The sequence below is a fragment of the Trachemys scripta genome, chromosome 2, assembly GCF_013100865.1.
Source record: "Trachemys scripta elegans isolate TJP31775 chromosome 2, CAS_Tse_1.0, whole genome shotgun sequence".
NCBI lineage: Eukaryota > Metazoa > Chordata > Testudines > Emydidae > Trachemys > Trachemys scripta.
The window spans coordinates 195,723,633-195,750,270 of NC_048299.1; the positions used below are offsets into that span (position 1 = coordinate 195,723,633).

Genomic DNA, 26,638 nt, shown 5'->3' on the forward strand with positions numbered 1-26,638 from the left:
GGAGGTTGAGAGAACATTGTTAGTGCTACTCCTAAACTCTCCTGGAGCTGTGCACTCAACCATCATAGTTGCTTGTATGGTGGGAGAACTGGAAGTGTTGGACAAGCCAAAGGCAGCCTAGAATTTTGAGATTGTCTGCTAGATAATGATCTGCTTTACCTCTGTTTCCTCATCCTTGAAATAGATTAAACAAGACACAATTTCCCACCCTCACCCATCACCATCTGAAGTTTGTATCATTTAAAATCATTATCTCAATACCTCAGTACACTTAGTGTTTGTTTGGTCAAATCGATGCCAAACTAAATGTTGCTGGTAAATGTTTTGTTGTGGGACACTTTTATCTGAAAACTTTCAATACATGAAAGTGGCATGGCAAATTTAAGCCTTATAATTAGTTTATTTTACATTTGTTAAAATTTGGTTTGAAATATCCTCTAGATTCTAAATATAAATATACATACATATGTGAAATGTGCTGCTATGCTTTTGAGAAGTAAAAATAAATTAATACATACTGCTTATTTAGGCTGAGCTTTTTAAAAAGAGGAGCTTAATATGAGGTTTGTAGAGTGGGTTTTTCAAATCCACCTGGATTATTTAGGCACCCTTCTCCCAAGGGCAGCTTTGTAAATCTCAGCTCTATTTCATGGGTTAGACTTCAGAATAAGTGGGCTGATATATAAAAGGGCAGAGAACCTCACAACCCCCATTAAAGCCCAGCTTCAGAGTCTTGGTTTTGAAAATCTTGGCCTGAGGAAGAAGACAAAAGTAACATTTTGTGCTGTTTCGATAGAGTCAGCAGATGGAGCTCAAATAAACTGACAAACATTGTTCCTGGAGCTGACTGGACATTGGTTATGATACTGTCCTTCTTTTTTTTTTTTTTTTTTTTTTAAAGAGGGGGGAGTAAATCAAAAGTCAATTTAATTCAGGCGTCATTTGAAACAAAGAAATAAAATGTATCTACTAAATGGAAAGAATAAAATGTGCAGAAAAAATCATGTTTCCCCCTGTTGAATCAGACCATTGAAAGTGGGGAAAAAAATATGAAAATTACTTGACTAGATCAAAATCTGTTCTAATTTACATCAGTGTAAACCCTGAGCACGGAAGTCAATAGATACGCTGGATTTTGGTTGCAATTTAGTAAAGCACTTGAACACATGTTTAAGTCCCATTCAGGCCAGTGGGACCTTAGCATGTGTTTGAAGTTAAGCATGTGCTTAAATGCTTTGTTAAATAGGGATTGATTTTCTGAATTGGGGCCTTACAGCAGTATAAATGACATCAGAATTTGGCTTAATACTTATGTGTAATCAACTCTCTAAACTGCCTGCTATTTAGCCCGGGCTGATAGAAATTACATAGAGATGAAGTATGATTTAAGGTAACTATGATGTTAGTGCACCAGCAATGCAGTATCAGACTCTAATGCTTCCTGTTTGTTAGACTCAAATGTTTGTTAGTAGAGTGCTTTTCCTCACGGGATAACCCCCTTTAGACCATGTACACTCTATCCTAAAAATCCTCAGTTTTGTTATTCACAGTGAGATTAAAACCTAACTACTAAGAGGTAGGGGATTGGAAGAAACTTCCCATTGGGCATGTGATTCCATAATTGTTCAAGATGTGGCTTGTAGATGTTCTGAATCAGTTCAGTGTCCTGATCCATTTACTGTGTTACCATACATCAGGAACAGGATTAGTGTGTTATTCTGTAGTCTTTGAATACGTATTACATATGCCCAGAAAATATTTTTTTCATTTAATTTACTTCTCAGTATAGCAAGACAATGCTGTCCCCACATTCAAATAGACAAACAGAGAGTTTTAATTTCAGTAAATCTAGCTTTAAAATGATTACATATCTGCATTATACTTTATGGTTTGGTTTATACTATAAAGCAGGATGTGGATGTCTGGTTACTTATGGTATCCTGTAGGAATCAGGAAACATCTTGATATTGATGGGTTTAGTAATTATAGAATAGCTCTGTCATCATTTTCTGAAAATGTCATACTAATAACACATCCATCATAGATACAGTACATTAAACACTAGAAGATATTTCAAGGTATATAATTTAGAGGAAAAACAGCATCTGGGTACCACAGTGTTACTCTTAGAAAATCACTATTTAAGAATTACAACTATCCCTGCCATTCCCATTGTTCAGGAGATGGATGATGACGAGAAATCTGGTATCAGTGAAGAAGACAAAGAAACAGACTGCAACCCGACCTCAAGGAGACGAAGTTTGTGGTATGCAAGCCACTACACAACTGATGAGAGAAAAGTAAGACCTGGGGAAAGGGTTCCCTACGTCAAAATGTTTCAAACGTGCAATTCATTTTATTGTGGTAACTTTGTAAAGTAATGTATTACTATTTAGGGACATAGTAGTGTAAGTTCCAAGTAAAAATGTGTGAGTGATTATGTAATTGGCTTGACACCAAGACTTTGGGGAAAGGTAGGGAAAGGAATGTTATTATTTTGTAAAACTTAGAAGAAGAAAAACAAGAGACCATGCTAGGAAGTGAAAGCAGAATGTTTCCTGTGTTTCCAGCTTCCAAAACAAAAAGATCCAGGATTAGAGTCTCTCCTGCACTGGGCAACCCTTTGGACAGGAGAGTAGGGAGTGCTGTCCGGGAGCCAGATACCTGCAATAAAGGCTGATCTACCTTATGACAGCTGACTAGGCTCCCTAATTGGTGAGGCCAAGTTGCCTTCGCCCTCCTGCAACACAACCCAGCCTGCCACCAACATGTTCCTTTTCTTCCCTGTACACCCCGATGCCAGAACGAGGAGGGTAGTTGGTGTAGGAGCCAACTCCACCAGCTTCACAGCAACAAAGAGTCCCCTTCTCCCTGCCCACTAGAGGAATTCTCATATGGTCAGCTGCCCACAGATTTTGGCTCCAAAAGTATTAGGGTGAGCCTTAAATTAACATTTCCAATCCCCAAGAATACTGTGATGGAAGTAACAATAACAGTAGTAGTAGTAATAATAATTAATAATAAAAACTGCTCTGAGTGAACTGGACACTGAACTATAACAACAAAGAGATTGTTATATTCCTATATCCCCAACAATTGCAGTAGTAACTTTAGTACTCCTAGTACTAGTACGCTTATTAAGTTTGCGGATGATACCAAACTGGGAGGGATTGCAACTGCTTTGGAGGACAGGGTCATAATTCAAAATGATCTGGATAAATTGGAGAAATGGTCTGAGTTAAACAGGATGAAGTTTAACAACAACAAATACAAAGTGCTCCACTTAGGAAGAAAAAAATCAGTTTCACACATACAGAATGGGAAGAGACTGTCTAGGAAGGATTACTGCAGAAAGGGATTTAGGGGTTATAGTGGACCACAGGCTAAATATGAGTCAACAGTGTGATGCTGTTGCAAAAAAAGCAAACATGATTCTGGGATGTATTAACAGGTGTGTTGTGAGCAAGACACAAGAAGTCATTCTTCCGCTCTACTCTGCTCTGGTTAGGCCTCAGCTGGAGTATTATGTCCAGTTCTGGGCACCGCATTTCAAGAAAGATGTGGAGAAATTGGAGAGGGTCCAGAGAAGAGCAACAAGAATGATTAAAGGTCTTGAGAACATGACCTATAAAGGAAGGCTGAAAGAATTGGGTTTGTTTAGTTTGGAAAAGAGAAGACAGAGAGGGGACATGATAGCAGTTTTCAGGTATCTAAAAGGGTGTCATAAGGAGGAGGGAGAAAATTGTTCACCTTAGCCTCTAAGGATAGAACACGAAGCAATGGGCTTAGACTGCAGCAAGGGAGGTTTAGGTTGGACATTAGGAAAAAGTTCCTAACTGTCAGGGTGGTTAAATACTGGAATAAATTGCCTAGGGAGGTTGTGGAATCTCCATCTCTGGAGATATTTAAGAGTAGGTTAGATAAATGTCTATCAGGGATGGTCTAGACAGTATTTGGTCCTGCCATGCAGGCAGGGGACTAGACTCGATGACCTCTCGAGGTCCCTTCCAGTCCTAGAATCTATGAATCTATGAATATCCTCAGCTGCTATTAGAAAAGCCAGTGAAGACATACGTTGGAAGTATCTCCAACTTCATACTGTCTGATCTGGACCGGTGATAACCACAAACCAACAAAAGGCAGTTAAAAGATGTGATACGATATATATGGTATCACAATTTTCAGACAATTTGTATGCCAGAATGCTTTGCAGTGGCGGTAGTGTACGTTTACAAAGTGAAATGATGACAGCGGGAAAGAGCATTTAAATAACAAATGAAGAGGAGAGATTCAGGAGTTCAGTTCCAGAGTGCAGGAGCTGCAGAGAAAAAGACTCTTAAGTTGACAGTGCAGAGATGTTGTTGAGGGCGAGATGAAGAATGTGTTAAATAAGGGGAAGGAATAAAAAGGGGAGAACTGGAGGACAAATTCTGCTAGATAGAAACAATTCCATGCAGGATTTTATAAACAAGAAAGCTAGTTTTGAACCAGATCCTGAAATGAAACCAATCCAGTGGAGTTGTTTGAGGATGTTTGCATATTTTTAAAGACAGGTAGCATTCTACACTCGCTGGATTCTAGAAAGCTGGGCATTGGGAAGGCCGTTGAAAGGAGATGCAGTAGTCTAGGCGAGAGGAGCTGAAGGCATGGATGAGGGTTTCAGCAGAAGTGGAGCTGAGTCAGTGTAATATGTGGGCAATAGGTGATAGGGACATTCACACACATAGGAATAGAACGAACAAGAATAGATAGAGTTGCATTTGTTGAAGGGTCTATTGCCCAAGAGAAGCACTAATGGTTTGGAGTACAGAAAGGGGCTACCCCAGTCATAATTGTTTATTACAAAAACTATAAAATACATATACTCCTATAATACAATTGTAGCCTTTGCTAGGTCCTATTGTAAGGCCATGGTTCTCTACAAAGTTTCATGTAGACTTAAAAGTCTAAGGCAGTAAAAGTTGATTAATGTGGTGGGATCATTGTGCTTCACACACTGCTTTCGTGTCACAGAGCAAGGACCCAACCCTATCAGCCTAACTCAAGAGAGCCACTTTCATAAATAAAAACTGAAAAATGGGTCCCAAAGCTTGCTTTTTTAAAAAAACAAACAAACAAAAAAACCACACAAAAGCCTTCTGCTATATTTCACTACATGTGGTGCTGATTACTTGTAGAAAAATATGTTCTCTTGTCCAAAAGATACATCTTCTATAAGCCAAATGTAATCTTGGCAAAGCCAATATGCTGCAGGAAGATGAGTTTGAGTATTCTTAACAAATTTCAAAATACTGTAGTTACAACATTTTCTTCTTCTATAAGTCACATCTTACAGTCCTTTCTCAGGCAAAATTCCCATTGATTTCAAGCGTGAGCTTTGCCTGAGAAAAGACTGCAGCCTTTAGCCCTATGTAATTATTATCTATCAAATTTTCAACAAATAGAAATTACTAGAGTGCGTTTTGATGATCTCTATAGCTCTTCATCTACTGCTTCAGAATATATCAGTAATTTTTGCTGAATGATGGAGGGCAGTAATTAGATGCTGTTGATGAAAATGTAATGCTCTTTCAGTAATTCCAATGATATTATTAATACTTTGAAATGTAGGTATAACATTTTTATCCTAGTGTAATAATTCTGTTGACAATGATTTTATACTTGGAGAAATTCTAATAATCATTTTAAAAACCTTAATTTTAAGTGTCTCATTGGAAAGTCATTTGATACTAACTGTAATAACATATTGATGAATTCCCGTGACCATCACATATAATTTCAGTATAACCTCTTCAGTTCTGATTTGGAATTAAGACATTTAAAAATAAAAGTTATACCAATAATTATGCTAAAATGAATGTTGTTTTATTGGGCATAATATACAATTCTGCTGACTCTTTAAAAATTCTTACTGAATTTCTTAATTCAGATCTGTTGAGAGGATCAGCAAATATGCATGCATCTATTAAACTTATTACTGCTTGAGCTATGCTTCTTCATTAATAATCTGTCCTATTGATTTTTACAGCTTCTGTCAATGACTCAAGATGAATACAAGTCATCTGATGTTAGTATACTATCAGTCTTTGCAATTTATTTGTACTCATATAGATGGCGTAAATATGGATTATGCATATATGGATTATGCATAGGTTGGATATTAGGAAAAACTTTTTCACTAGGAGGGTGGTGAAGCACTGGAATGGGTTACCTAGGGAGGTGGTGGAATCTCCTTCCTTAGAGGTTTTTAAGGTCAGGTTTGAGAAAGCCCCGGCTGGTCCTGCTTTGAGCAGGGGATTGGTCCTGCTTTGAGCAGGGGATTGGTCCTGCTTTGAGCAGGGGATTGGACTAGATTACCTCCTGAGGTCCCTTCCAAAGCTGATATTCTTTGATTCTATGATATACCTAACAGACACAAGTTTCCATGAAATTTTAAAATGTTCTCATCTTTTTATTGGTCTAGACATTATATTAAAACCTTGATTGGCCAAACCTCCCTGTTGTTAATTACATTGAGAACTCCTTTGATTATCCAAAATCTTGATTATTTAAACTTACTAAGTATCTCTCATGACATTAGAACTTTTGAGGTTGTACTCACTGGCAAAAGATCTTCCTTAGTTCCTTGTATTTTAAACAAAACATGCAACTCTGCTTTTCTATAAGCTACCCTATAACTTGGTTTAATTCCTTCTTTGTGATGTGTTTTTAAAGTGTTCATGTTGAATTGCTGAGGTCCTGCAAAAATGACCAAACACCTGAGTTGAATATTAAAATGGTGGAAAGTATGAAACTTTATTTGAACAGGCAACAAAGTAATTAGCCCAAAGGCAGGAAATCCTAGCAGATTCTGAAGGGGGAAATGCTCTGTCTCAGTCCCATACTTTAACAAATGGGGCTACAGATTTCCTCCACCATGCAGCCTAAAAACAGCTGTAACCAAACCTGAATATGGCCCCCAGCCCTTCTGACAACTACTGCATCAGGAAACCACACAATATATTTTTGCAGTGAGATTCGTTCTGTAAAACTGGCCCATCTCCATTGGCCAGCTGCTAGAAACCCTTGCCAAACAAGGACAATGGCCAACAACACATTGCCGAAAGGAAAGTTCAAATAGTGACATAAACATTGAGTAATAAACAATTGTAACAAACACAACTAATTTTACTAATTGTAACAAATGCAGATCACCCTACTGATTTAAAAATGCAAATCATTTGTACCCATCATCTTCATCGGTACTGGAAACCATTAGACAGAAAATTAACCTTAAAAAATATCCAGCCACAAGGCTGCATGAAAGAGAAGGATGGGACTCATGGCTATGGCATAGAACTAGTCAGAAGATCAGGGTTCTTTCTTAGGTTGGCCAGAGATTGCTTGTGTCACTTAACACAAGGCACAACCTTTCCATGTTTCAACTGGCCTGTCTTTAAAATAGGTGTAATGCCTACCTCACAGTGATCGTTTGAGGATTAAGTAATGTTTATAAAGAGCTTTGAGGTTCTTTGATGGAAGTTACTGTAGAAGTGCAAAGCACCATCATCATAATTATTACTGTTTTGTTAAAGAAAATTTAATGAAATCGGCGTTGTAATTCTTTTTAGCATAAATTGGTCTGCTAAAATTATTCTTAGGACAATTGTGTTAACATCATGTGTAATGTGTGATTGTTCAGTATAGAGAGAAACCTGCTGAAATGATTTCATTAAGTTTCTTTCATATTTTAGAAACAATACCTAATGGAAGTTAGTAAGTAGCAGTTTCACTCACACAGGAGCTTTTCTAAAAGGAATGCCTTTCTCCAATCCTCGTCTGGCAGGTCCTGCTCGTAACAGTGAATGGGACTCCTGTAGATTATCACACCATACACCCCACACTTCACTTGGAGAATGGCCCTGCCAAAGCTGATATGTACTCAACCCCACAGTATAAATGGGAGCCATCAGATGACATGTCAGGTAGTAACATGAATTATTTGGGAATAAACCCGTGTGTTCGGTATTTTATTATTTACTCTATAGTTAAATTCTTGGCCTTGTGCATTTTTTGTTAAGCAGCTTGATAAGATTTAAAAAACTGTTAGAACAAATTGATAAATTAAACAGCAATAAATCTCCAAGACTACATGATATTCACCCAAGAGTTCTGAAGGAACTCAGATATGAAATTGCAGAACTACTAACTGTAGTATGTAACCTATTGCTGAAACAAGCATCAGTACCAGATGACTGGCAAGTAACTAATATGAAACTAATTTTTAAAAAGGGTTCCAGAGGATTATTCCGGCAATTACAGGCTAGTAAGCCTAACTTCAGTACTGAGCAAATTGGCGAAGATCAAAATTATTAGACACGTGGATGAACACAATTTGTTGGGGGAGAGGAAACATGGCTTTTGTAAAGGGAAGTCATGCCTCGCCAATCAATTAGAATTCTTTGAGAGTGTCAGCAAGCATGTGGATAAGGGTGATCCAGTCAATACAGTGTACTTGGATTTTCAGAAAGCATTTGACAAGATCCCTCACCAAAGGCTCGTAAGGAAACTTAGTTGGCATGGGATAACATGGAAGGTCCTCTTAGGGATCAGTAATTGCTTAAAAGATAGGAAACAAAGGATAGGAATAAATGGTCCGTTTTCGGAATGGAGAGAGGTAAAAAGCGGGGTCCCCAAGGGATTTATACTGGGGCCAGTCCTATTCAACATACCCATAAATGATCTGGAAAAAGAGTGAACCATGAAGTGGCACAGTTTGTAGATGACACAAAATTATTCAAGATAATTAAGTCCAAAGCTGACTGCAAAGAGTTACAGGGGGGGGTCTCACAAACCTAGGTGACTGGCCAACCAACTGGCAGATGAAATTCAGTGTTGATAGGGGCAAAATAATGCACATTGGAAAAAATAATCCCAAATCCACATGTATAATGATGGGTTCTAAACTAACTGTTATCACTCAAGAAAAAGACCTTGGAGTTGAAGGTCCAGCTGAGGTCAAAAATGCTAGCAGGATATTAGGACCTATTAGGAAAGAGAGAGAAAATAAGACAGAAAAATAAATCCATGGTAAACCCACACCTTGAATACAGTTTTAGAGTTTGAGTCTCCATCTGAAAAGGGATATAGTGGGAATGGAAAAGGTTCAGACAAAGATGATCTGGCTTCCATACAAGAAGAGACTAAAAAGAATAGGGATGTTCATCTTAGAAGAGAGATGGTTAAGGAGAGGTCTGATAGAGGTCAATAAAATTATGAATGGTGTGGAAAAAGTGAATAGAGAAGTGTTGTTTACCTTTTCCTACAGTGCAAAAACCAGGGTCACTCAAATTAATAGGCAGCGGACTTAATACAAACAAAAGAAAATACTTACTCACCCAATGCCCAATTAACCTGTGGAATTCATTGCTAGGGGATGTTGTGATGGCCAAAAGTATAACTGGGTTCAAAAAAGAACTAGATAAGTTAATGGATGATAGGTCCATCAATGGCTATTAGCCAAGAGGTCAGGGCTATAACCCCATGCTGACAGCACCCCTAACTTTTGACTGCCAGAAGCTGGAAGGGGAGGACAGAGGTGGATCTCTCCAAATTGCCCTGTTCTGTACACTCCTGAAGCTCTAGCCACTTTCAGAGACAGGATACTGGGCTAGATTGCCCATTGGTCTGATCCTGTATGACAGTTCTTATGTTTTTATGCTACCAATCAACATGCAGATCTTTGAATCAAGTTGCAGGTGCATATTATCCAAAATACTGTACTTGTCTGCCCACCAACACATTTGTTTTATGTCCTTACATGACTGTATGTACTGTACTTCTGTGGATTTTTCCTGTGGTTCTCAGGTCATTGTCAAGATATCAAAATTATTAATATTGGTATGGCTGAGTGCTGTAATGGTAGCACAATATTCTGCCACATGGGGACCATCTGACTTCACTATACCAGAATACAATGGCCTGATTCCTGCAAGATTTACTCAATTTGTGCAAGGACTGGAGGGTTTTGAACTGTGTGTACATGCGCTGCAATTAGACTTATTTGAATTGCACCATAAGATTTTTTTCTACTTAGAAAAGAAAGAAGAGGAAGAGGAAGAAGAAGAAGAGGAGGAAGATATTCAGGAGAAAAAAGAAAATGTTAAAATACATGCCATGGTCTCTGTCTTCCATTTTATCATGAAACAAAGTTACATTTGTGCTCTGATTGCAATGATGGTACGTATGAAACACAAAAATAATTGAGTTGGGGTAGTAGACATAATCTAATTATAGATGTCATCTAACTCTGGAAATGAGCTTCTGCCACATTATTGACAGCATCAATATATTTATCTTCCAAATGTCTTGGTGAAGGGTGATTAGTCATGTTGATTTTTCATTGGTGTTTACTTCAACATTATAAAATCTGGACCTGAGGTTTGAATCTGTTGGATGCATGTGGTTTATTAAAACATTACCCCTCAAATTATGCCTTGATCCTACCACCAACTCCTTATGGGGCAGGGCACAGGTTTCTGCTCACAGGGATTCCGTTATATGATTGGGGCTTAAAATTCTAACTTTAGTATTTTTTTACCTACGGCAGATCAGAAAATGCTCAACATGCTCATTTTTCTGATAGCTCAAAAAAAATTTAAGTGGGTTTTAATGCATTTACTCAATTCAGAAATTGTCTGCAAAAATAAAGCACTTCATAGTCATACAGTAAGTCTAAACTTGCCATTTCTACTTCTAATTGAATCTATGCATCTAGTTCAAACTCTGTATGAAAATAAACCTATAAACATTGATTTCTTTTATCTACACTGGGCAGACAACAAATAGGAAAATACAATTTTGTGCCAACAAATTTTTTTGTGATTAATTTTCTTCTTTTTGAAATTACATTGCCTATCCCTGAAAATAAAGGGTCATTTTGTGCAAATTAGCCTTGGATCATACTGTAGCAAGTTCACAACGTGATAGTTCTCTGTCAGCACTTCCAAGGTCTGGTTTTACTATTTTGAAAAGGTTTCAACTGGGATACAATTTACCATAAAGTTTCTTGGCCCAATCTTGCCTTAAAAATTTTTTTTAATAGTTTGGCCACTTTTTGTTTGCATACAGCAAAAGAAAACCAATATTTTGTATGGTTTTCGGACTTTTGTTTGCTGTTCCTTAGCATGAAAAGTCTCTGGAGCTAAACAAAACGTAGCAGATTCTTTGTGCAGAATCTGGATTGAATATGTTAGTAAGTAGTTATTTTCTTGCTGTGGTATATTCATTTTTTTTAAGTGACTGCTGCACATGTTCTTTAATTACTTTAAATTCCATTCAGGGTTCAAATCTGTCAGTATCAGTGATGGAGCTGTATTGTTCTGAGCTTTCTTCTAGTCTCAAACTGAGATAATATCAGCTCCGAAAGATCTATGTTCCAAGTGTTGTGAACCAAATTCAGCTACTGTTCCACTTATGCCATACCCAAATATGACCCATTGTGCGTGTTACAGTCTTGTATCTTAATGGAAGAATAGCATATACATGATTCTCAGAGGCTATAGTGGACACTTTATCGAGTCAAGACTAATCCAGCCTTGATTAAAATATTCTTAATATTTCATGCTTTTCTGTCTAAACAAAAGAAGAAATTAAGACTCCGTTGACTTCAGCTAAATTACTCTAGATTTATACTGGTGCATTGCCAACCAGAATCTAGTCCAAAATCAATAACAGTGTTTAATAAAAAGACACTTCCTCTCACGCTATAATACGGTGTTTTGTCCAGAACAGTTTTAAGTAATGTGTTGTTGGATACCTGTAAAATGAGCAGAACATTTGAATATACTGTAAGGAACAATGCTACATTGGGTTGGGTTAGGCTAAATCAGTCTAAGTCTACTACATCTCTAATATCTAGAGTACAACAGAAAGTGAAATCTAAAGCATGCTTTATAGTCACTGCTCAACTCTGGGAGACCTAAACTAACATTTCTACTGAAGTACCAAGACACAAAAGTACCAGACCAAAAAAAGGTGGTTTAAACCTGAATTTCCTAGGAATCCGTTTACTGCTTGTAGTCCAGAGGATCTACTGTAGCTGTCAGCGGCCCAATTCTCATTAACATAAATGGGAGTCACATGGCTAAATCTCCATGCATCGCACTGAAAATATACCCTAGACAAGGTGTGTGAAGTTGGGCAGTGCTGTAAAGTTTTACTGACTGTATGCAGTAATATTGTAACTAAGTGAATCTATGAACATTTTTGTCTCTCTCTCCCATCCCCTCCCTCCCAAGGCTTGGAGTATCACTTATCACAGTTGGTTGACTTTTGTGTTATTGATCTGGTCCTGCACGCTTTGGATGATTCGTGACCGAAGGAAATACGCTATGATCAGTTCACCTTTCATGGTTGTTTATGGAAATTTGCTGTTAACATTACAATATATATGGAGTATTGACCTCAATAATGATGAGCTTCCTAAAGTTTCTGGATTTTTAGAAAAGAAGGATCCTGGGGAATTAGCTTCAAAGGTAAGTGTAGTTTGCTTAAAGAACAAAGCAATATACACTAGCCATCAATAAAAACTTCAGGTCCTTTGGTGTTTAATACAACGAATAATCCTGGTCAGCATGGGACTACAGTACAGGATGAGTGGTTAAAAAATACAATAGCACAAAATTACTTCTTGCTGGTAAATTAAATACTATAACGAATGTGTCAAATTTAGATAATTTTATAAAATAGTTCTCACCAGGGAGAAAATAGCATTAATATTTGGCCCTGTAAAAACGAGAGGAAAGGGAAGAGAAAAAATATGTACTTGGATTAGTTAAATACAAGATAAATTAAATAGAATTATGAGGCAGCTTTTGTTTGATGAAACCTGTTTGTACGTACACACACACACTATACATACACAAATATATATATTTTATAAGTGCATTTCTGCTTTGTCATTAGCATCAGCCAGTACAGGTAAAAACTCAGTGCTGTAGTTGTACTTAAATAGAAGATTTTCATTCCCTTCTCTTTTTTCTGAATAAAGACTATTGTAGCAGACCTCAGTACAATGGTTGTTCCCCCCCTTTCTCCCTTTCACTTTTAGTTATTTTGTTGGCAGAATTTGTGTGTGGCAACATTTCATCACCCCACCTCTTACAACCCGTGACATGATGTCTCAGCTATTCATGAACACTTTTGTTATGAACACATATTGCATGTGTGGAGTCTGGTGGGATTAAAAATCGGAAATCCAGACACTTGTAAATCTATGGTAAAATCTGTTGACTTTAATGGGAGCAGAGTTTATGCCAGCATTTTGAAAATCTCATGCATAGCCTTTTTTTTTTTTTTTTTTGCTTTGCAAATTATACACTAACACTTAGAAATACTAGATAAATGTACTGTGTGAAGCATAAAAAATTATTGTGAAAACACTTCTGGTCCAAATACTTTCAGGAATATTTCTCCATGCTATTATTCATGACACTATGAACATTTGCTGTCCATAAACATTCTTATGAATACAAAAATCATCTGAATGCTTCTGAACAAGTGAATAAAAAGTATTGCAAATATTAGTGAGTGGAATCACTGGCTTTTATTCACCAGAATATTGGCAACTACCATTTTAGGTATATTAATGAACACCTGAGATGTCATGCCAGTTTAAGTATAGCAGCCTCACCATAAGAGCAGTGGAAAAAGATAATTAAACCTGTAATGTCAAATATTTTTTAATTTGTGAAGACCAGTTGAGTTCATTTGACTATATAAAGCAGGGGTTCTCAAACTGGGGGTCGAGGTCCCTCAGGGGGTCATGAGGTTATTACATGGGGGGTCGCGAGCTGTCAGCCTCCACCCCAAACCCGGCTTTGCCTCCAGCATTTATAATGGTGTTAAATATATAAAAAGGTGTTTTTAATTTATAAGGGGAGGTCGCACTCAGAGTCTTGCTATGTGAAAGGGGTCACCAGTAAAAATGTTTGAGAGCCACTGGAAAGCACACCAAACTTGTCTCTAAGAATAGAAGTGCCCAGGTTAACAAGCTTTTTGAGCATGAGCCAAACTTTAAGCACATGAATAGTCTCATTGAAGTTAATGGGACAACTCACACACGTGACATTAGTCATATGCTCAAGTACTTAGCAGAATTAATTCTTTAGTCTTTCAGTTGACGAAACACAAATTGGAGTTGCCTTAGATCACAAATGAAAGTGTTTCCTGGTTTCAATTAATGGGGCTTTTCCCACCCAGATATTTTCCCTGTCTTGAAACCACTACATTTGGCAGATTATCTTTGAGGGAGGAAAGTGAGCACACAATAGAAGCTGCTTCATAGAGCACTCGAGAGGAGCTTCTCACAGAGTGCAGATAGTTGGCCCAATTCCCTTATAACTGAGTGAATCACTTCCATCATGATACACCTGATTTCAGTTTGAAGAGGTTCTGCACCTGTGTTTCCTGCTTGGCAGTGCCCCTTGCCAAACTATGCCTGGATTTATAATGTATTTGAATCCTAGTGAGCATTCTATTATTTTTCCGGTGGAAGGTAGTGCTAGTCTTGATAAGAGTGATTAAATAATCAAGAGGTAAGTTCTGCAATTTCTCTTCATTGACTTTGTAAATCTGTCTGGGCTGGATTCATACTAGTTACTTTGAAATGATGGTCTATGTGCCCCATTATCAGTTCTGTAAGTCGTCCAATTACCCCCAAGGATTTTTTTTTCTGCGCTCTATCCCTGGATTACATCTAGCAGTGCACAATGGAGGGAGTTTCCACTCCCCAATCAATAGTTTAAAAGTGTTGACCCAAACTCTCTGTGCATTTACCATTCATGAAAGGACTTCATTTACCCATTATGTTTGTATGTTTAGCAGTTTTGATATCTATTTTAGGTATTTATTTTTAGCTAATCTGGTGCCTTTTCACTCCTTTAAAAACTGGGGGTTTCCCTATCATTATTATTTATTTCTCTTGTGGTAGTGTTTAGATGTCCTCTTCAAGAATTGGGGCCTGTGGAGGTAGGCATTTTACATATATATGTCCCTGCCTCTAAGAGCTTACAGTGTAAATCAGGTTAATTTTTATGGGAAATTCATCAATTGAAATATACTATTTCTTTTATGTTTACAGTGCAAATATTTATAACAAAAAATATAAAGTGAGCACTGTACACTTTGTATTCTATGTTGTAATTGAAATCAAGATGTTTGAAAATGTGGAAAATATCCAAAAATATTAAACAATAATAGAATTCCATTTATATAAATAGTATTTTTCAATTCACTTAATACAAGTACAATAGTGCAATCTCTTTATCATGAAAGTAGAACTTATATATTTATAGTTATGTACAAAAAATGATTGCATTCAAAAATAAAACAATGTATAACTTTAGAAACTACAAGTCCACTCAGTCCTACTTCTTGTTCAGCCAATCGCTCAGACAAACAAGTTTGTTTACATTTGCAGGAGATAATGCTGCCCCCTTCTTGATTTCAATGTTACCTGAAAGTGAGAACGGGCATTCACATGACACTGTTGTAGCCGGCGTCGCAAGATATTTACGTGCCAGATTCGCTAAAGATTTATATATCCCTTCATGCTTCAACCACCATCCCAGAGAACATACATCCATGCCGATGATAATGATCCAAAGCAGTGCAGACCAATGTTCATTTTCATCACCAAAGGCTATGGCTACGCTTGCAGATGTAGAGCACCGGGAGTTAAACCAGCCCTCAGAGACAGATGCAGGGAAAGCACTGCCATGTGTTCACGCTATCAGCTGCAAGTGCAGTGGCGTGGCCACATTAGCAGCTCTTGCAATGCCACAGAGAGCAGTGCATTGTGGTAGCTGTCCCAGTGTGCAAGTGGCTGCAGCGTGCTTTGGAAGGGGTTTGCAATGCCTAATGGGGCAGGCACAGCATCACATGATGCAGGTTTCCCAATCCCATTGTTCCAAGGCATCCTATTAGATTGCCAACTGCTTTTCAAATGTGGAGGGTGGAGTGCAACAGGGAGTGTATTGTGTGATGTGGGGGGAGAGACAATGTGTTTGGGGGGGGCAGAGAGTATGTTAGCATTCTGTCTTGTGCTGTCTTGTAAGTTTAGACGGCGGCAGGGGGAAACCCCAACATCATCCCCCGCCCCCTGCCTCTCTCTCACACACATGCACAAACGCCTGCCCCTGCAACAGGAGCATTCCACATTGATAGTTTGCTTTGTGTCCCGGAGCAGATAAGCATGCCAGCTGCAAGAAAAGGAGCTTTGAAAGCATGCCTGCAGCCAAGTTCAAAACAATGACGAGAGTGGCCACTTGACTTCAAGGGATTATGGGATGTTTCCGGAGGCCAATCATAGCGCGTAATGCAACACTTCGTCCACAATGACACCCCAGCACTCCAGCCGCGGCACAGAAAGCTCTTTGCTTCTCATGCAGGTGGATTACCAGGGGCACTCCAGCTGCGGAGTCCAGCCACTCTAAGTGTCCTACCAGTGTGGACACCTCAGGAGTTAGGGTGCCCAGGGCTGATTTAATGCACTATAACTTGCAAATGTAGCCAAGGCCTGAGTCAGATGTCACCAGCAGAAGGTTCATTTTCTTTTTTGGTGGTTCGGGTTCTGTAGTTTCTGCATCGGAGTGTTGCTCTTTTAAAACTTCTGAAAGCCTGCTCCACACCTCGTGCCTCTCAAATTTTTGGAATGTACTTCTGATTCTTAAATCATGGGTCGAGTGTGGTAGCTATCTTTAGAAATCTCACATTGGTATCTTCTTTGCATTTTGTCAAATCTGCAGTGAAAATGTTCTTAAAACGAACAACATGCTGGGTCATCATCTGAGACTGCTGTAACATGAAATGCAGGTAAAACACAGAGCAGGATACGTACAATTTTCCCCCAAGGAGTTCAGCCACAAATTTAATTAACGCATTATTATTTTAACAAGCATCATCAGCATGGAAGCATGTCCTCTGGAATTGTTGCCAAAGCATGAAGGGACATACGAATGTTTAGCATACCTGGCTCGTAAATACCTTGCAATACTGGCTACAAAAGTGCCATGTGAATGTCTGTTCTCTCTTTCAGGTGATGTAAATAAGAAGCAAGCAGCATTATCTCCCGTAAATGTAAACAAACTTGTTTCTCTTAGCGAGTGGCTGCACAAGAAGTAGGACTGAGTGGACTTGTAGACTCTAAAGTTTACATTGTTTTGTTTTTGAGTGCAGTTATGTAACAAAAAAAAATCTACATTTGTAAGTTGCACTTTCATGATAAAGAGATTGCACTACGGTACTTATATGAGGTGAATTGAAAAATACGATTTCTTTTATCATTGTTACAGTGCAAATATTCGTAATAAAAATAATATAAAGTGAGCTCTGTACACTTTGTATTCTGTGTTGTAATTTAAATCAATATATATGAAAATGTAGAAAACCTCCAAAATATTGGTATTCTATTTTTAAATTTTTTTTATCGCAATTAATTTTTTTGAGTTAATCGCGTAAGTTAACGGCAATTAATCGACAGCCCTGCTTTTTATATTACATCATCAGCCTGGTTAGCAGCAGCAGTAGCACCCCAGTAGAGCGTGCCAAATATTTGGTTATTTGTATGTCTCATTTAAAATTTTATTCTTGTTTTCTGTATAAAGTAATTACATGAGGCTTGATCCTGAACCACTGAAATCCATGGGAGCTTTGACTTCAGTGGATATAGGCTCAAGCCCATGATAAACAGGTGCCATACTGTATTCTGTGTTCTGGCTGGCTCTCAGTACTGACACTTGTTGAATTTGGCAGTATACAAAACACAAAAGTACACTCTTTGTTAAAAAGATTTATTTATTTATGTACCCTTGTTATGGAATAATAGACTATACTCTCCTAGCGCAAGGAATCAAAAGAGAAACCTATTAACAAAGGCCACAGAATGAAAAGTCAGTTTCCTACCCAAACTGGAGGACAACTGGAAATAAAATAAAATTGCTTTTAATGGAATAGGTTGCCTAGATGACCTAGCTTCCAGAAATGTGTTCTTTGGCAACGATTATATTGTTGCCAATTTTGCTGAATAGTGGAAAACAAAGGCATGAAAAAAATTTCAAAATATCTGTTAACATTAGCAGGATCTAGGATGTACAATTAGTCTGTCTCTCTTGTTTTGTTTTGATTTTTGCTTGCAGATCCTTTTCACAATTACTTTCTGGCTACTGCTTAGGCAACACCTCACAGAGCGGAAAGTGCTTCAGCTAAAAGAAGCTACTTTAGCTGAGGTCAAAGTTGAAGATGAAGAAAATGAAGAAAAAGGTAAAAGTATATCAAGTTTGACTGCTTCAATCAATGTAGGAGGTTAGGGTTACTTCTTTTCTTATTGCTAAAGTATTCGGAAAGTTGCATCTGTCATTGACTAGGGGCTAAACAATATGCTGCTAAATCCATGCACTACAAATTTCTCAGGGAACATAATAAAATAGCTTTGAGCTTGATAACATCAAACAAAATATATAAACTCTCTTTACAGTTGAACTACAGTAAATGATATGACAAAATAAATAACTTGAATGGGAAATACAGGAAAAACCTTCTATAGACGCACTTCCACCACCACACTTATGTTCCCCCACTCCCCCCGAAAAAATCACTGTACACAAAATTTAACCATAAAAGGAGACGGGCCTACATGGAAAACGTCCATCAGTGATTTCAATGGGAGCTGCACCTGTGTAACCAAGAGCAGAATTTGGCCTATAGGTTTCAGTGTGGTGTAGTTATTCCCAACATGCATAGCAAGACTAGGAACAGGGTTTTCTCCTTACTGCTCCCATTAACGGGACAGCAGTAACTTGCCTTTTTCTTTTTTTTTTTCATGGTTTGGTCACAGTAGAACAAGAGGGAGGGATAGTCGTTCTTTTGAAATGCGGCATTTAACTCCCACCTGGTATCACAAATCTATATGTTTTTTAAGGTTGGTTGGTTGGTTTTAAACAGGAACCTCTGCTTTGAATTTCAAAACTGTCTAATGTTTGTGTTTTTGGTGAAAACCAGTATTCCCTTAGGAATTTATGTCTCTGGATGTCAGTGATAAGTTCTGGTTTTTTTCCTTCCAGTTTAACAATGTTTTTTGCCTACAAATGCAGGCATTACAGTAGATATTGCTTTGACTATGATCCAATACATAGCCTTCAGGCCATGGTTCTCCACTATGTCTGAGTTCAGCTTGGGCAAAGTGGGGAGCGATGGTAACAGGGAATTGGTGTGGCTTCCTTACCTTTTGGCCAGTGGAAGTCCAAGAAAATTAAGCTACAGTCCTTATGCCAGTGAAGGTTCATGGAGCTCTGTCACAGCATGCCTCCTCCTGCTCCGTCCCACCTTCCAGAATGCCCCTGAAAAGTCTTTTCCCCTTATGGTGGTGGTGGGCGCTAGTTGCTTATAAGGTGAGGGAGGGATAGCTCAGTGGTTTGAGCATTGGCCTGCTAAACCCAGGGTTGTGAGCTCAATCCTTGAGGGAGCCACCTAGGGATCTGGGGCAAAATCAGTACTTGGTCCTGCTAGTGAAGGCAGGGGGCTGGACTCGATGACCTTTCAAGAGCCCTTCCAGTTCTAGGAGATAGGATATCTCCATTAATTTATTTAAGGTGACATAAAGTTCACCTATGTGAGGGAATACTCTACTGGCTATCTCCAGCTGTTTTAAAGACACTTTGTGCTGCTTACCCAGCACAACATGACCTTAGTGGACCAGATAATCTGGCCCTTGGATTTTTGAAAGGGTGTAAAAGTAAGTACATTTACCAACTAGGAACCCAGGCTTAAGAGTTTGGTCTTGGAGACACTACTGTCAACTTGTGGAGGAGAAAATAACATGTTTTAGAAGGAAATGCATGGCCAATATTCTCTGGAGCCTTCTGGTGAATCTTCTCCCTCAATCAGAAGCAGAGATTATAAAGTCAATTCAGACATGCATCTAACTGTACCCTTGCTAAATTTCTGCATAAGCTTCCATGTCCTGCATAAAGCTTTTATGCTTTACCTCATTTACAATTACAAGGAAAGATCCTATAAAAATAGGTTGAGGGCGATGCAACTTGATTTGTGTCTTTGCAGAAGAGGAATTGCAAGAAGGGGAAGTGACAGAGGAAGCAGATGAAGAAGATGAGGATGAACAGGACATTATGAAAGTCCTCGGAAACTTGGTGATGGCTATGTTCATTAAGTACTGGATTTATGTCTGTGGAGGAATGTTCTTCTTCGTCAGCTTTGAGGGTAGAATTGTCATGTACAAAATCATCTATATGATGCTCTTCCTCTTCTGTGTGGCCCTGTACCAGGTAAATGAGAGCAATTCTAAGCAAAATTCTTCCTTTGGTTGCACTGGTGCGTCCTCTTTGATTTAGCATCAATGTAACGGAGAGCAACATTTAATAATTTAATCCACTGTGTATTTTTTCTTTTGCTAGTTCCCAACAGCTTAGACCATTTGAAGAGTTTTGATTCTATTAAACCTCAATAGATTGGCTGATGGGAGAGAGAAGCAAAGTTTTAAAAGTTGTAGTTTGGATAAGCACCCAAACATATGAATGGTTGGCTGAACGAGAACCCAGATTCTATGGTGATGGGCACCCTAGAAATAAATTAAGAAAAAATACGAATAATAAACTACTCCAACCCTTTTGGGTCTGCAGAATTGGTCTGGGTAACTCATGAGAACAGGTTATTTCATGAGATTTCTGACTTTTTTTCCTTCCGATCCTGGATGGAACTTGGAAGAATAGAGATTACATAAACATGAGAGGAAAAATGAAAAAAGTTAACTTAAAAATGGATCAAGTTGGGGTTTGTGTAGAATTTTGGAATAAGATTCAGCATGGTTGTTTTAGCCAGGCCAATGTAACCATCCCTAACTGAATTTAGGAATACTAATGATCTTTACATTAGAACTGCATGACTTCATGTTTAATTGCTGATGATGGCCACTTTTCCATTGCTTAGCTGTAGACCACAAAACAAACAATACTATGATCCTACAAAGATTCTCCCTTTGATACATGGATATGTCTCTGATAAGCATCAATGAGAGTTGATGTTATGTCAAGAATAAAATAATTGTGTTAGTTTAGGGGGAAGGGTTATATTTTATAGCCCTCTGCCTGTACAACAATATAAATAGTTTGGTAGATTCTTCCGCTTTGGTTCTGTTTGCCTTACCATCTTCAATGGCTGGTTCCCAGGTGCACTATGAATGGTGGAGGCGAATCCTAAAATATTTTTGGATGTCAGTGGTTGTTTACACTATGCTGGTGCTTATCTTCATCTATACATATCAATTTGAATCATTTCCTGGCTTGTGGATGAACATGACAGGGCTAGATGAAAAAAAGTGAGTATTTTCATTTTACTTGGGCTTATTGTGCACAAGCAAATGGCTAGTGATTTTTTTTCATACTGTTACAAAGACTTTTTACATAGGTCGGTGTGAAACTCCCTATTTTGCTTTGCAGATTTTCATAGTGAAAAAGCAGAGATTTTCACCAATATTTGTAAACAATTTGCAAACCTTTAATTTTGGCACAAGAGAAATGGTAATGTTTTGCACCCTTTGACCTCCTTCCTCCTCTTCCTCCTTATAATGGAAAAAATGTAAGCAAACCTTCTCCAACCATGACTGGCTTTGGGGGTTCTGCTGCCCCATGCACACAAGCAAATATCTGCCCCTACAACTCTGCTATCACCCATACAAAAATGTCACTGAACATTTTGCTGTCCCTGCTATTTGGTTGGGTGACACCTCTTTCTGACTACCAGCCCTAATTTGTGACTAGCTCTAATTCTGACTACATGGTGGACTAGTGGAGGTGTCCTGCAAAACTTTTTTGCTTTTCGCTAATCATTCTCCCAAAAGCATAACCCGACCTTAAAAAATAGACTTAAAGGCTGTAACAAAAACAAAACAAAAAATGAAAAATAAAAACAGAAAACAGAAAACCCAAAACAAAATCTTTTGAAACAGCACATATATCCCAAAGCTGCCATCTTATATGGGATTCCAGTAAACTGTTTTGTAGAAGCAGAACAAACCTCTTTTACTGCTTTCTATCGCCTACAATATTGTAACAACCTAGTTGTTGGCTTGGAGCTGGAAAAGCTGGCTCTGAAATACTATACTGAAAACATTTGATATAAGAAAGAAATTAATCTACAAATTTTGTGGCTGTAGTGATTTATTTAATAGTGCTTATTTAGTGTGTCTCATACCTTTAAAGGGTTAAGTGGCAAGATAAGGTATTGTACATTTGCATTGTTCTTACCTTTTGTTCAGAAAAATGAAAAGATAAGATACATAGCAAAGACAATCTTACTTACTGTACCGTTTTGTGACTATCCATCTCATGTGATATGGGAGAAATGTTGCAAAATTCATTTTGAACAGGTGACTTAGTGACTTGTTTTATTTTTCAGACTAGAGGATCTTGGTTTAAAACAGTTTTCTGTGGCTGAGCTGTTCACACGTATCTTTATTCCAACCTCTTTCTTATTGGTGTGTATATTACACCTTCATTACTTCCATGACCGTTTCCTCCAGCTCACTGACTTAAAGGCTGTAACCAGCAAACAGGACAGCGCTATTTACAGGTAAACAAGCAAAGTAAACAAAGCTACTAGTTGTCCATAAGAGAGTGCTGTTTTCTAACAATTTACTTTGCAGGAAATGTTGTGTGCCTTTTTTATGACCCCTGATTAGCTCTCCCCCCCACACACACACGCACGCACACACATATTTAGGTTTAGACTTTTGGGGTAGATTTTCAAAGCACAAACGACACTTATGACACCTAACACCCATTGACTTTCAATGGGCTATTAGGTGCCTAAATGCCACATGTGCTTTTTAAGAATCTTGACAATAACAGGGAAGATTTTCAAAGTGACTGTTGATTTTGAATACCCAATATTTGAGTGCCCAACTTGAGACACATTCAAGAGGCCTGAATTTTAGAAAGCGCTGAGCATCTGCCCTGTGAAAATCAGGCCCCTTTATTAAGGTGTCTCAAACTGAGCCCTCAAAAATAAGGCACTCAAAAATTAAATAACTAGTCACCTTTGAAAATCTTGGCCTATATTCTGTGCCAACTCGCTAGACTATTAAGCGAGCTCATCAAAATGTATAACAGAGTATTGTGATTCTCTCAGCCCCTCCACTTTCAGATATTCAATGTTATATACTTACAGATTTTTCTGCACAAAAGCATATTACAATTTGACTATTATTTTTGGGAAGTAGCGAAGTGCTTTAGATTGTATTTTGATAGGGTAGTTTGAAGTAAAACATTTGCATTCTAAATATAACATGTAGTGATGTGTGACACGATGACATTTTTATGGTCATGAACTTGGGAAGACTGCATTGTGCCATAAATGAATTATGGAGCAATACCAATTTACACCAGCTGAGAATTTGGCCCAATTTGTTTAATGGCTTGAAATTTAGGAAATAAAAGAATGACTCTGGTAATCATGATCAGATATCTGGTATACATATGTTTATACCTAAATGTACAGCATACATATGCAGTAGAATATAGGTATGTCTGTTCTCATATTCAGCATTGCATTTAGAATAAGTTCTACTTTTTTAACATGCACGTGCAGAATTCTTGAGTATATATTTTAAGTGAACTGTAAAAAATTGTTGATAAATTCCTAACAATCTTTTCTTTATTTGCTTTTCCAAACATCTTTCTCTTTTTCATTCTTTTCTTTTTTTTAATGTTAGCAAAGTAGTAAATCACATGGTAAATGCAAGGCTCTCTGCGTGTGAACCTTCTTTTGAGCTGCAAATTCTTTGTACAGCAAAAGGTGCATGATACTCAGTTAAAAGAACTTTTCTTTACCATGCAACTGTGCACCAGAATCTGGGCCCAGTTTGATGATTGCATTTGAGCAGTGGTGTTACTTGGGCTGAGGGATTGCCATTTTGGGGGCATAGTACAGCATATGGTAACTGCACACATTTTACTGTAGATTGAGTACTTTGCACAGTGTTCAGTAACAAAGCAGCAACTTCCAATGTGCGTTCCAAAGGCACAAGATGAGAGAACTGCCTGACAGAGTTCCAGTCCTGATGCACTCATGCTGCAACATTTTCTGTCTGCAGAAGAGCTATCTTTGCATCCTCTGTTATTGTTGCCATTGCCCATATGTGGGACAGAGGATATAAAATACTGTCCATCTTCAAATGCTGACATGAAAAAAACGATGTCATTGCCCAAAGTGAGGGACCAGTGGTACAAATCGACACTAAGTGCTGCCAGTGTCTTATTGAAAGCAGAACAATCAAAGTTAGAAAGTACCAATATTATAAAAAAAGTAAACAGGAAGGTGACTGTGTGTAGATTTTCATTTTAAGCTAATGAAAATATCCTTATGCTCTAGGTCTGGGTCTAAGGACCCTAATAGTAGAAGTCGATTTAGTAGTTACAGTCAGCATTTTAGGACTTTGTTTTATTAAAATGGTAAAGAAAGAATATCTATTGTTACATTCTCTTTCGTTCCATGCTAATACAACACAGTTTTTATGGCATACATCAAACTGTGGGACTGGATTGTCAGCAACTGTTATATTAGGAGCTAAAGATTTTTAAAACTGTTTTCTAAAAGTGACAACATTTACTTTTTTTTTTACAGTATTTTGAAACCCATAATCGTCACATATATTTGTTCTTCATCAGTGACTTTCACAGAAAGCCTGTCCTATTTGCAAATCAAACTAAGTTTTCTCCTTTTTACTACAGTAATTAAGACAAACAAAACCTGACATTTGAAAATCCAGCTGTTTCCCTCCTACTTGACACAGTGTGTTGTCAGTGCCAGGTGTCAGTTGACACTACCTGTAAGGATTCTGGAACCAGAATTTAGCTATCAATTTTGTTCATGGTACATGAAGCAGAATAAGATGTATTTTGATTTGCCACAGCTACCGATACTGCTCTGGCAGTGCTGTCAGCAGTAAAAACCTGGTTGTGCAGAAAATTAAGATGTTATGATACAGAAAACCTATTAAAAGTAGTTATGTACAATAACAAGGTCTAGCTTTTATAAAGCCATCAAAGCAACATGCAGTCATTCATTCATTTCATTCTAAAAGATCTAGTGATGTAGCTCCACATTTACTGTGCCTGCTACTTATGGTTGTTTTTTTACTTCTGTTAATTTTATCTGTGTTGTATCAATTGACTCCTACAGGAAGACAAACCTTTATTTTCATTATGTGGACAACACTGGAGATTTAGTCATTTTCATAGAGAAAATGTTAATTAGATTTTAAGCCCCAGTTCATGAAAACACTTGCACATGTGCTTTAATTCCCATGGTAGTCAATGGGATTTAGGAACACATTCAAAGTTAAATCCATTATCAAATTCTGTCCTGAACAAGAATGCTTTCCTGAACTGAGGCCTTAGTCTGAAACTAAGATTTATTGAAATCACTGGGACTATTTGTGGAGTAAGGTACTACTCAACATGAGTAAAGATGGCACAATGAATGTCAGAGGAAGTTTCTACCAGGAGGAAGGGTGGTAGAACCTGACATAATAGCATTAACTCATAGTTATGTCTCAAGATGGCAGAATTGGGCTGTTGAATAGTATATTCAAGTGAGAGGAAGGGTGATCCAGTGGTTACGGCGCTTATTTGGGATTCAGTTTCCAAAATTCCCTGCTCTGTCCAAGACTATCTTTGTGACCTCGGGCAAGCTACTTAATCTCTCTATGCCAACATTTCTTATTTATAAAATGGAGAGAATGGTACTTTCCTAACCCATTGGGTTATTGTGGAAATAAGTACATTAAAGATTGTGAGTTGCTTAGATACTACAGTTAAGGGGATCGTATAAGTACCTTAAATAGACATATGTCCATCGAAAGAAGCAATAAATATTGTACGTGACAAATATGAGATCAAGCTAAAGAATAAAGCCTGTTCTGACATTTTTGTGGCCCCTGAGATTTATCTACAGTCCTTCTAGCGGAAGTTGCTTGCCATCTAGTAATGCTATTGTACATATAGGCTTCCTAGCCTTTTTCACTGCAAGATTAGTAATAAGTGTTTAGACTTAGTGTCTCGTTGTGACAATGCTTGCCTCTGTAACAGGTAACCAAGTACATTCATTCCTGTTAACAGTTTCCTTTTTTCTCTCTTTAACTCATTTCTCCCTTGCCATCGCATGCATTCTTGTGCTCTCTTCATCTCTTACCTCGTAGCCATGCTAAAGTCAATGGTCGTGTTTATCTAATAATAAATAGGTGGGTATACTTCAATGTTTCCTTTCCTTTTCTTAAAAAATGTACTTTAATTTGTTTGATAGTTCTTCAGTTCCTAGAAACAAAAATCACTCATGCTGTGCAGTACTGTGAAATAAGCAAAGAAGACAATTCTTAGTCTTCTAAACCCACCAGATGGTTTATAGTGGTTAACACATCTGCCACATGGATTTAGAGGCTGTTAATTCTCTCCCCAACTCAGATTCTTCTCTTAAACTTCATTCAAGCTCAATAAAGGCATAGACAATACTATTTCTAATTGGCTGCAGTTAACAGAATTAGTTCAGGAGGCTGGTATAGCTATGCTTTGTATGTGTATGCATGTAC

General features: G+C 37.9%; 1 protein-coding gene across 1 annotated transcript in view; it reads left to right on the plus strand.

Moving 5' to 3' along the window:
* The window catches only part of PIEZO2 (piezo type mechanosensitive ion channel component 2), a gene marked incomplete in the record, with an annotated part of 436,326 nt that overhangs the window by 311,938 nt on the left and 97,750 nt on the right, over positions 1–26,638 (plus strand). The window contains 10 exon segments of the mRNA XM_034762599.1: positions 2,181–2,300; positions 6,029–6,067; positions 7,826–7,964; positions 10,076–10,218; positions 12,279–12,515; positions 18,177–18,300; positions 20,098–20,321; positions 21,222–21,370; positions 22,450–22,623; positions 26,252–26,293. Of these exon segments, the coding sequence (XP_034618490.1) occupies positions 2,181–2,300; positions 6,029–6,067; positions 7,826–7,964; positions 10,076–10,218; positions 12,279–12,515; positions 18,177–18,300; positions 20,098–20,321; positions 21,222–21,370; positions 22,450–22,623; positions 26,252–26,293 (1,391 nt within the window).